Source organism: Nerophis ophidion, linkage group LG13 (genome assembly GCF_033978795.1).
Source record: "Nerophis ophidion isolate RoL-2023_Sa linkage group LG13, RoL_Noph_v1.0, whole genome shotgun sequence".
NCBI lineage: Eukaryota > Metazoa > Chordata > Actinopteri > Syngnathiformes > Syngnathidae > Nerophis > Nerophis ophidion.
This window is the reverse complement of record NC_084623.1, coordinates 20722007-20734254: the sequence shown is the minus strand read 5'-3', so window position 1 is coordinate 20734254 and position 12248 is coordinate 20722007. Positions and strand designations below refer to the sequence as shown.

Below are 12248 nucleotides of genomic sequence, written 5' to 3'. Positions count from 1 at the left end.
ACAGAGGACATAATTAAAAGAAAATAAATTAACTCCAATATCTACTAGTGAGGCATAATGATGCAATATGTACATACAGCTAGCCTAAATAGCATGTTAGCATTGATTAGCTTGCAGTCATGCACTGACCAAATATGTGTGATAAGCACTCAACACAAGTCAACAACATCAACAAAGTATAGAAAGTTTGGTGGACAAAATGAGACAAAGAATAAGTGGAATTAAATATGTATTTCTCTGGCATTGTTGAAGAATGTTATACATCTAAACAAACTGCGGTGAGTTCAAGGACCGCCGAAATTAGTAGGTTCAAAACAGCACTCTCAGAGATTCATGTTTAATATAAACAGTGGGATTTCTAACAATTAGGGAGGTTTGTGTCACGCTGTCCTCCTACAGAAACCCTATGAAAACAAAAATATATTTTTTCTCAATCTTTTTCTATTTTCATACTTTTTTGAAAAAGCTCCAGGAAGCCACTATGGCGGCGTTAAAGAACCGCATGTAGCTCTGGAGCCGCATATTGCCGACCCCTGAACTACACGTTTCTTTACAGTGCACTCAGGTGAACTCAAAGCAGTAGTAGACAGAGGGAAAAGCAGACAAGAGCAGTAAAACACACCAGCTGAGTAAAAAGATGCTAAATGCTCAGACTGGCTCCCTAACCAGAGTAAAGGAAAACAACAAAGTAGCTTTGTAGTCTCTCACTTAGCTCAAGTGTGAAATTTAATGAAATGTAACTGAGTATTGCATTGTTTTGCATTTGAATGATTGAAGCATATCAACAAAGTCACAAGTTATAATTGGTGATTGTGTGAGAAAGTCCCTTATCAAAATCAGTTTAAAGTCCTGCTAGTTCATTTAGTGCTGCTGTTCTCACCCGCACACTTGTGACAGTCAAGCTGGTATTTATAAGAAAATCTTTCATCACACACAATGCAACTCAACTTTTTCTCGTAAGTGTGTGTTCTCATGTGTCTTACAAGTGTTGTTCGGCCACAAAAGCTTCTGTTGCAGGTTGAGCAGGAATACGTTTTGTCACCAGTGTGTCTTCTCACGTGTCTGTTCAAATCATGATTTCGCCTAAAACCTTTACTACACACCAAACACATAAAAGGTTTCTCTCCAGTGTGTATTCTTGTGTGTGTTTTCAACTCGTCATTCCGAACAAAACCTATACCACACACTGAACAGGAAAAAGGTTTCTCTCCCGTGTGTACTCTTGTGTGTATTATCAAATGCGCCTTTCGAGAGTACCTTTTACTGCATATTGTGCACACGAATGGTTTCTCTCCGGTGTGCGTTCGCATATGTGTTTTCAAATATTGATTTCGGACAAAACCTAAACCACACTCTGTACAGGAAAACGGTTTCTCTCCAGTGTGTCTTCTTATGTGTGTTGTCAAATGTGTCTTCTCATAGAATCTTTTACTGCATACTACGCAGCTGAACGGCTTCTCGCCCGTATGTATCCTCATGTGTCTTTTCAGTGTTGAATTGTCAGCAAACATATTCCCACATTTAGAGCATTTAAAGTCCTTGACGCCCGCATGACTTTTCATGTGTCTATTCAGATTCCCCTTATTAACAAAAGTTTGCTCACAGTGAGAGCATTTCCAGTGTGTGTTGTCAGCTTTAGAGACTTCATCATTAGTGTCAGCAGAGTGTGACGTTGTCTCGTCCTTATCCGATAGTGGAGCTAAGAGGGTTTCTGCTTGTGATGGTCCACAGTGATCTCCATCAGCTTCTGTTGTCATGTGTTGAGTTGAACTGCTCGTTGGAGTCGCCACCTCTCTCTTCTCCTCACTTTCACATTGGTCCTCATCATCTTCACTCTTCACAATGACACCAATCACTTGGAACTCCAATCCTTCAAGATGCTCTCCTTCCTGGCTAATGATGTGTTCCTTTTCCTCCTCCTTAATGTGGGGGTCCTGTGGCTCCTCTAGCGCCACCCCGGAGCTCCACTTGTGCTCCTCAAGGGTAAGATGTTCTTCACTGAAGGCTGCAGGACACACAATGGCAAAACATGCTTTAAAAAAGTCTAGCTTTTCACACTCACACTCACATGAGACATCACGCACCAGAAAGAAAATGTTCTGACGTCGCTGAGGATCTTATCAGTCACCACAGTGACATCATAATAAATACAGTAGAATTATAGAACCAATTAAATGGGTCATGAAAACACTAAAAAGAGAACATTTAGAGTGCAAATTTTGTAAACAAATATATTTGTGGGTTAGAAACAGAATCAAAATGAACATGTTCATTTTGATTGTTTCTAATCGGCAGCATAAATTACAAAGAATTCTAAAATTACAAAGAATTTATGCTGCCGATTACGATCATCCATAGGATAGAATAGAATAGAGTTTTGTTGTCATTATTACAGTGAACAGGTTCAAAGAACAACGAAATTGGAGCAGATCCCATAAGGTGCATACACAGTAATTTGGTAATATAAATAGTAAAAAAAAGATTAAAAAAAAGAGATATGTATCTATATCTATCTATCCATCTATATACATATCTATATACATATATATATATATATATATATATATACATACATATATATATATATCCTCACACATGCACATACCCATGCATATGCATGTATACAGGACTGTCTCAGAAAATTTGAATATTGTGATAAAGTCCTTTATTTTCTGTAATGCAACTAATAACATGAAAATGTCATACATTCTGGATTCATTACACATCAACTGAAATATTGCAAGCCTTTTATTATTTCAATATTGCTGATTATGGCATTCATGCTTAAAAAAATTCAAAAATCCTTCTCAAAAAATTTGAATATTTCCTCAGACCAAGTAAAAAAAAAAAAATTAGAACAGCAAAACAAAATCAAACATTTGAAAATGTCAATTACTGCACTCAGTACTTGGTTGGGAATCCTTTTGCATGGATTACTGCATCAATACGGCGTGGCATGGAGGCAATCGGCCTGTGGCATTGCTGAGGTGTTATGTATGCCCAGGATGCTTCAATAGCGGCCTTTAGCTCATTTGCATTATTGAGCCTGGTGTCTTTCAGCTTCTTTTTCACAATAACCCACAAATTCTCTATGGTGTTTAGGTCAGGAGAGTTGCCAGGCCAATGGAGGACAGTAATGCCATGGTAAGTACACCAGTTACTGGTGGTTTTGGCTCTGTGGACAGGTGCCAGATCATGCTGGAAAATGAAATCATCATCTCCGTGATCCTCTATATCAGCGTTTCTTAACCATAGGGACATTGTTGGGCTGGGAGGGTCCCCCAAAAATATATGTTTCTTAGCTGCAACTCAGTTGTAATGCACTTTTCCACCACTTGTGGCAGTAATGACCATCTCAAACAGAGGAAGTCTGGAGCTAAAGTCGTAGAGCAGTGGTTCTCAAATGGGGATACTTGAAGGTATATTTTAAAAAATATTCTAAAAATAGCAACAATTCAAAAATCCTTTATACATATATTTATTGAATAATACTTCAACAAAATATGGATGTAAGTTCATAAACTATGAAAAGAAATGCAACAATGCAATATTCAGTGTTGACAGCTAGATTTTTTGTGGACATGTTCCATAAATATTGATGTTAATGGTTTATTTTTTTGTGAAGAAATTTTTAGAATTAAGTTCATGAATCCAGATGGATCTCCATTACAATCCCCAAAGAGGGCACTTTAAGTTTATGTGTAGAAATCTTTATTTATGATTGAATAACTTGTTTATTTTTCAACAAGTTTTTAGTTATTTTTTTCCAAATAGCTCAAGGAAGACGACTACAAATTAGCAATATTTTGCACTGTTATGCAATTTAATAAATCAGAAACTGATGACATATTTTACTTCTTTATCTCTTTTTTTCAACCAAAAATGCTTTGCTCTTATTAGGGGGTACTGGAATTAAAAAAATGTTCACAGGGGGTACATCACTGAAAAAAGGTTGAGAACCACTGTTCTATGCGATGAGAGCGCTCTGCTGTATTTAAGGACCAACTGTGAAAAATGCAAGTTAATGATCCTCTATATCAGTGGTTCTCAAATGGGGGTACGCGTACCCCTGGGGGTACCTGAAGGTATGACAAGGGGTATGTGAGATTTTTTTTTTAATATTCTAAAAATATCAACAATTCAAAAATCATTTATATATATATTTATTGAATAATACTTCAACAAAATATGAATGTAAATTCATAAACTGTGAAAAGAAATGCAACAATACAATATTTAGTGTTGACAGCTAGATTTTTTGTGGACATGTTCCATAAATATTGATGTTAAAGATTTATTTTTTTGTGGAGAAATGTTTAGAATTAAGTTGATGAATCCAGATGGATCTCTATTACAATCCCCAAAGATGGCACTTTAATTGATGATTACTTCTATGTGTAGAAATCTTTATTAATAATTGAAACACTTGTTTGTTTTTCAACAAGTTTTTAGTTATTTTTATATCTTTTTTTCCAAATAGTTCAAGAAAGACCACTACAACTGAGCTATATTTTGCACTGTTATACAATTTAATAAAACAGAAACTGATGACATAGTGCTGTATTTTACTTCTTTATCTCTTTTTTTCAACCGAAAATGCTTTGCTTTGATTAGTGGGTACTTGAATTAAAAACATGTTCACAGGGGGTACATCACTGAAAAAAAGTTGAGAACCACTGCTCTATATCAGCATTTCTTAACCATAGGGCCATTGTTGGGCTGGGAAGGTCCCCCAAAAAATATATGTTTCTTAGCTGCAACTCGGCTGTAATGCACTTTTTCCACCACTTGTGGCAGTAATGACCATCTCAAACAGAGGAAGTCTGGAGCTAAAGTCGTACAGAACTTCTTTCAGCGCAAAAACAAGACCACATTGTTGACGCTGTATTTTCATTCGGAATTAAATTTTATTAGCAATTCATTTAGGAAACATATTCAATATTATTTATTATTTCAGTTAGAATGTATTTAGTTTACCACTGCACAATTGTATGTCCATGTATTTGTCATCAGTTTTGAGGAGTCCCTTCTTTTGCTGTATAGTCGATACATACACAGTTAGTAAACATGTTGGAGTCAGAAGTAAACAAACCTGCTCGGTGTGACTTTCCTTGATGTTTCTTGAAAAAAGCCTCCAGTAATTCACGTTGTCGCTCGTTCTCTTCTTTTATTCGGGAAAATTCCTCCTCGTACTCTGCTATCGTTCTTTCTACCGCTACAAATATTTCTTCCACCGCTGCAGTTAGTCGCTGATTCACCAACGCTCGGAGCATTTGTACTTTATACATTTTCCCAGACTTTTACACTCGCACTTGACCTCTGCTGGGCCAACGTTCGCCTCTTTTTTTGCAGCTAACAAGCAAAGCTAGCCTGAGAGTTTCTCATGCACAGAGACGTGTTTACCCTGACTTGCTTAATTAAAGACGTCTTTCATATGACATAAATATGTACATAATATCAAACAATAGCACTGACTAATTAGCGCCTTGCTATTTTCTTTCTGCAATGTGTTTTTATGGCCCCTAACTCACTGATGCTATCTCCCAATGTGTCATGCGCAAGAAGAGCGTCGCGTCTATTTTCTTCTTCTGCGTTGTTTAACCTCGAATGCCAACTGAATTAGTACATTACCGCCACCCTCCGGATGTAAATGATAGTGTCAGTGTCAGATTGATGCAGGGGTCACCAACCTTTTTGAAACCAAGAGCTAATTATTGGGTACTGATTAATGCAAAGGGCTACCAGTTTGATACACACTTAAATAAATGACCAGAAATAGCCAATTTTCTCAATTAACCTTTAATAAATAAATCTATATAAATATGTCATTCCGTCGTACATTTTTTTTCATTCTACAGAAGTTTTTTTGTAGAGAATAAATGATGAAAAAAATAATTGAACGGTTTAAAAGAGGAGAAAACAGGAAAAACAGGAAAATACAATTTTGAAACAAAGTTTATCTTCAATTTCGACTCTTTGAAATTCAAAATTCAACCGAAAAAAAGAAGAGAAAAACTAGCTAATTCGAATCTGTTTGAAAAATTTTTTTAAATAATTTATGGAACATCAATTGGTAATTTTTCCTGATTAAGATTCATTTTAGAATTTTGATGACATGTTTTGAATAGGTTAAAATCCAATCTGCATTTTGTTGGAATATATAACAAATTGGACCAAGCTATATTTCTAACAAAGACAAATCATTATTTCTTCTGGATTTCCCAGAATAAAAATTTTAAAAGAAATTCAAAATACTTTAAAATAAGATTCAAATTTGATTCTAAAGATTTTCTAGATTTGCCAGAATATTTCTTTTGAATTTTAATCATAATAAGTTTGAAGAAATATTTCACAAACATTATTCGTCGAAAAAACAGAAGCTAAAATTAAGAATTAAATTAAAATGTATTTATTATTCTTTATAATAAAAAAAAACAATTTACTTGAATATTGATTTAAATTGTCAGGAAATAAGAGGAAGGCATTTAAAAGGTAAAAAGGTATATGTGTTTAAAAATCCTAAAATTATTTTTAAGGTTGTATTCTTCTCTAAAATCGTCTTTCTGAAAGTTATAAGAAGCAAAGTAAAAAAATTAATGAATGTATTTAAACAAGTGAAGACCAAGTCTTTGAAATATTTTCTTGGATTTTCAAATTCTATTTGAGTTTTGTCTCTTTTAAAATTAAAAATGTCGAACAAAGCAAGACCAGCTTGCAAGTAAATAAATACAATTAAATAAATAGAGGCAGCTCACTGGTAAGTGCTGCTATTTGAGCTATTTTTAGTACAGGCCAGCGGGCGACTCATCTGGTCCTTACGGGCTACCTGGTGCCCGTGGGCACCGCGTTGGTGACCCCTGACTTGATGTGATCGATATTTTTCAGTTCTTCAATGCTTGTTTTTTCCCACAAATACGTACACTTTTGTTGTGTTGGGATTGTAAAATATTAGTATAATAATATAATATATATTATAAGTAATTGGACATCTGTGATGACTTTAAAGAGTGTTTTATAATGATAGTCAATAGTATATAGTTCAGGCCTGGGCAATTATTTTGACTCGGGGGCCAAAGTTAGAAAAAAAATGTGTCTGGGGGCCGGTATATCTATTTTTAGGAACGCTAATACAAAACCTCGCAATAATGTCTAATTGAATGCTAAAAATCTTATGATAGACCGCCTTAAAAAACGTAATGCAATTTAAAATAAATGTTTACTGAATGAGACACCCAGAATGTACATGAAAATAAAGAATGTGGGAATTACAATATTAACTATGAAGGATAAAACACTGAATATTGACAACATATGAACGTCACCCCCCCCCCCCCCCCCTTCCATCCACATATTTTACCATCAAGCGAAACGCAACAAAAATGCAACAAACAGCGAAATATGAACGCGAAAGGTAAAAAAAAACAACCCTGATATATAACTAAAGTTTATATCTATGTTATAAAAATCTCCTTTCGCATCTGTCCCTGACACCCACATTTCAGGCTCTGGATACACTCTGTGGAAACGCTATTCACCCACACTGCTTGGTGCCTCATCTGAGCTGCTGTGACTTACATTACCATGGTAACTAATTAGATGACCATAGTAACTAATTGTATGACCATAGTAACTAGTATATCATGCAGATTTCAACCATTGAAATACTTAGTATAGTTGAGGACTTCCGGTCATTAGAAAACATCACTGCACATGTAAAGCGCTTTGAGTCACTACACTTCACCTCACATCATAATGGCAGCTACACTTTCCATCTTAAAGATCTAAAAAAAAAATATTTGGGAATGTCCGGCGGGCCAGATTGAAAAACTTAAAGGGCCGCATGTGGCCCAAGGGCCTTATATTGCCCAGGTCTGGTATAGTTGTTACTTACCTTGCTCATTTTGCTTAGACAATTGTTTGTAACAAATGAGAATAATTGTAACATGTTGATATTGCAACACTTTTTATGTTTGCCTAAGATCTTTGTCCTGTGTATTTTTGTGATTCTCATGCTCAACAATTAAGTTAAAGTTCAAGTAGCAATGATTGTCAGACACACACACACTAAGTGTGGCGAAATGATTCTCTGCCTTTGACCCATAACCCTTGATCACTCCCTGGGAGGTGAGGGAGCATTGAGCAGCAGCAGTGGCCGCGCCCGGGAATCATTTTTGGTGATTTGACCCCCAATTCCAACCCTTGATGCTGAGTGCCATGCAGGGAGGCAATGGGTCCCATTTTTGAAGGTGAAATCACAAAATCATTATCATCTTGAAAATGTCAAAGTAAAAAGTATTGGTGCATCCTGTATTTACAAAACCCAAAACCAGTGAAGTTAGCATGTTATGTAAATTGTAAATGAAAACAGAATACAATAATTTGCAAATCATTTTAAACTTATATTCAATTGAATATAAGTTCAATTGAATATTATTAGGTGCATCCTGTATTTACAAAACCCTGTATTTACAATCTATATCAGGTGTGTGGCAAACACATCTGCACACAATTAACTCATCTCCTCCTGCTGTATAAAAGGGGAGAAGGAGGAGAGATAGAGGAAGGAGTTGGAGAGACTACACTATACAGCAGAGATCGAGGGTTGGAAGCAAAAGCGCGCACGACAACGACGCGGCCGACTGAAGGAGAGCGAGGAGCGAGCAGGAGGGAAGGAGCTGAAAAGCAACGCGGCAAGAGACGTGATTATTGAAAAATAAAAGAGTCGAACCTGCTCGAAAGCATGTCCTTCCTGGGTGGTCTGCTGAACCCGAGCGACGACGGCTTAAGACTGTCACATCCTTGTTTCGGTTTTCGACTTTAAAATATGGGATTAATATAACTAGATAGTGTGATTGTAAACCAGTTCTCTCTCATGTATGCACTCTGCACGTGCCAGTCTTCCCAATGTGATAACACAGTAGAATATTTACATCTTTAGGTTTTTTTTTTCATCGATAATGTTTTTCAAGCATTCGAACCAGTAGCGTCATCTGACCTTTTTAGGAGGCTAAAAGCTTGTTAACGTAGTAATAACCTCTCTAAATTATTTGGTAGTGTTTTATGATTTTTTTTTACTTCTGTTTTTGTTTTGTTTTTTACAATAAATTATAACAAAAAAACAGAATGACATTATTCAGTCAAATATGATTATAAATAAATACAATTTGTCTTTACTTCATAGTGTAGGTACGCATCAACTGATATATGTAGTATTATCATCAGTGGATGATAATAATTATTAACTGTTATTTGTGTATCTACTGGGGGTAGCTTTAAAAAGTGACACCTTTGTTTCAAACTTTAATCGTGAGTATTTCTTTGAATGCACCGCAATTATATGCTATGTGATTTTTATTTTACATTTTATGATCCATCCATCCATTTTCTACCTCTTGTCCCTTTTGGGGTCGCGAGGGGTGCTGGAGCCTATCTCCACTGCATTCGGACAGAAGGCGGTGTACACCCTGGACAAGTCGCCACCTCATCACAGGGCCTCCTTTGTTATTAATATTGATAATGGCTAGGATTATAGCACTTTTTATCTAATTCTATAGCGCCCCAGTTGGAGCTGACATTTCCCAAATTGCACCTTTGGCTTGCCAAAAAGGAGGTTTTGTTGTAAATCACACCGGAAAAGTGGTGGTAGATTAGAGTTGTGCGCTGCATGTTCCACAACATAACAAAACACAGCTTGGAGTACGATCCCATGGTTGTGCAGCAAATGAGACAGTAGTGCATGCAAAATCCTCATTGAAATCGTCACTTTTGCACATTGTTATCAGTTTTACAAACACTCTTTGTAGATCACACACTCACTAACAGTACATGTAATTGGTTTACTTTGCGCACACTATTTAGTACTTGTTCTTTGGAATCTAAGTACACCACACCCTTTGTTGAGATGATGTCAAGTGGAGCCTCATCTGCTGAAACTCACGTCATCTTTAATCACAGACAGATTTAAATTAAATTAAAAAAATATTTAAAACGTTCTAATAGCCCAGAGCATGAACATGTAGGACTTCTAGAACAATGGTACTCAAATAGGGGTACGCGAACCTCTGGTGGTACTTCAAGGTATGCCAAGGGGTACGTGAAATTTAAAAAAAATATTCTAAAAAATAGCAACAATTCAAAAATCCTTTATAAATATATTTATTGAATAATACTTCAACAAAATATGAATGTAAGTTCATAAACTGTGAAAAGAAATGCAACAATGCAATATTCAGTGTTGACAGCAAAAACATTTTTGGACATAAATATTGATGTTAAAGATTTCTTTTTTTGTTAGGAAATATTTTGAATTAAGTTCATGAATCCAGATGGATTTCTATTACAATCCCCAAACAGGGCACTTTAAGTTGATGATTACTTCTATGTGTAGAAATTGTATTTGTAATTGAAACACTTGTATCTCCTCTCGCTGTATAAAAGGGGAGAAGGAGGAGAGAACGGGGCTGGTGATGGTGCAGCACGAGAAAAACACATACAACGACGGAGATGGAGACAAGAGGCGGACTGAAGTACGTGCTGCTGAACAGCAGACGGCGGAGCGAACAGCAGAGGGAGACGGGAGACACAGCGGAAGAGCGACCCGACCGCAGACAAGCTTGTGTGGGAAAATAAAGCAAGTCAAACCTCTTCGAAGTCACGTCCTTCCTTGGTGGTCCATGGAACCCGCAAGACGACGGCGTGAGTCCGTCACAGCAGCACTTACCAGTGAGCTGCCTCTATGTTTTGAATTGTATTTATTTACTTGCAAGCTGGTCTCGGTTTGCTCGACATTTTTAATTCCAAAAGAGACAAAACTCAAATAGAATTTGAAAATCCAAGAAAATATTTTAAAGACTCGGTCTTCACTTTGCTTCCTATAAATTTCGGAAAGACAATTTTAGAGAAAAAATACAACCTTAAAAATGATTTTAGGATTTTTAAACACATAAATCGTTTTACCTTTCAAATTCCTTCCTCTTCTTTCCTGACAATTTAAATCATCCATCCATCCATCCATTTTCTACCGCTTATTCCCTTTTGGGGTCGCGGGGGGCGCTGGTGCCTATCTCAGCTACAATCGGGCGGAAGGCGGCACCTCATCGCAGGGCACCATTTAAATCAATGTTCAAGTAAAAAATGTTTATTATTATTGTAAAGAATAATAAATACATTTTAATTTAATTCTTCATTTTAACTTCTGTTTTTTCGACGAAGAATATTTGTGAAATATTTATTCAAACTTATTATGATTAAAATAAAATAAAAATATTCTGGCAAATCTAGAAAATCTGTAGAGTCGAATCTAAATCTTATTTTGAAGTCTTTTGAATTTATTTTAAAATTTTGTTTCTAGAAAATCTAGAATAAAAAATTATTTGTCTTTGTTCCAATTTTTTTTATATATTCTAACAAAGTGCAGATAGGATTTTAACCTATTTAAAACATGTCATCAAAAATATATATTTATTGTGAGAAATCATTAAGATGATCAGTGTTTCCACAAAGATAAATATAATTAATTATTAATGATAACATAGAGTTAAAGGCAAATTGAGCAAATTGGCTATTTCTGGCTATTTATTTAAGTGTGTATCAAACTGGTAGCCCTTCACATTAATCAGTACCCAAGAAGTAGCTCTTGGTTTCAAAAAGGTCGGTGACCCCTGCTCTAAAGAAACGCGCAGTGTTTATGCCACCTCCTGTCTTGGCGTAAACATTTGGATTTGCAAAGGTAGGCTACATATGGTACTACAAATTAAGCAGGAGCCAAAAAAGAGGTGAATTTCAGTTGTTTAGTGATATCTTCTTGCTGAGACTGAAGAAGCTACGACAGTCAATCAATCGATCAATCAAAAAAGCCACCCTACATATTAATGCAGTGTACATAATTAATGCATCGTGTGGTAGCCAAAAGTCACCAGTAGATGGCAGCCTTGCACAGTCATGCAGCTCCCTGAGCAAAGCAGGACGTGAGGATTTGCGTTGCCAGACGTATGATATTTTTAGCATTTGTGCGATAATTTCACCCTCTGTACTATCGATAATTAACAATTTGACCCTTTTAATACATTGCGTCTGATTTTCTGCATCGTCTTGTGTACCTCTTATATGTTAGGCTGGTGTTGTTCTACCTGTGGAAGCTTTATTCCAAGGTGCCGTTGGTCTATCTAAATGTATGACTACACATTAATCAGTAATGTACACGGTCCATAGTATTTTTTTTTTTTGCAGTAACAGTAGGTCCCGAGCAA

At 36.0% G+C, this 12248-nt stretch overlaps 1 protein-coding gene across 1 annotated transcript; it reads right to left on the bottom strand.

The window, feature by feature from the left end:
* Nucleotides 1–692: 692 nt before the first annotated feature.
* LOC133564317 (zinc finger protein OZF-like) lies at nt 693–5602 on the bottom strand. Its single transcript, XM_061918537.1, has 2 exons — nt 5093–5602; nt 693–2005 (listed from the first exon to the last, which is right to left on the bottom strand). Exons 1-2 carry the CDS (start codon nt 5286–5288, stop codon nt 858–860), a joined length of 1344 nt encoding a protein of 447 aa, XP_061774521.1. The 5' UTR covers nt 5289–5602; the 3' UTR covers nt 693–857.
* Between the last annotated feature and the right edge of the window lie 6646 nt (nt 5603–12248).

Coding starts and splice junctions, on each gene's coding strand:
- LOC133564317 (XM_061918537.1), bottom strand. CDS start 5,288: ATGTATAAAGTACAAATGCTCCGAGCGTTGGTGAATCAGCGACTAACT. Junction 2,006..5,092: donor AGGAAAGTCACACCGAGCAG/GTTTGTTTACTT, acceptor TGTGTCCTGCAG/CCTTCAGTGAAGAACATCTT.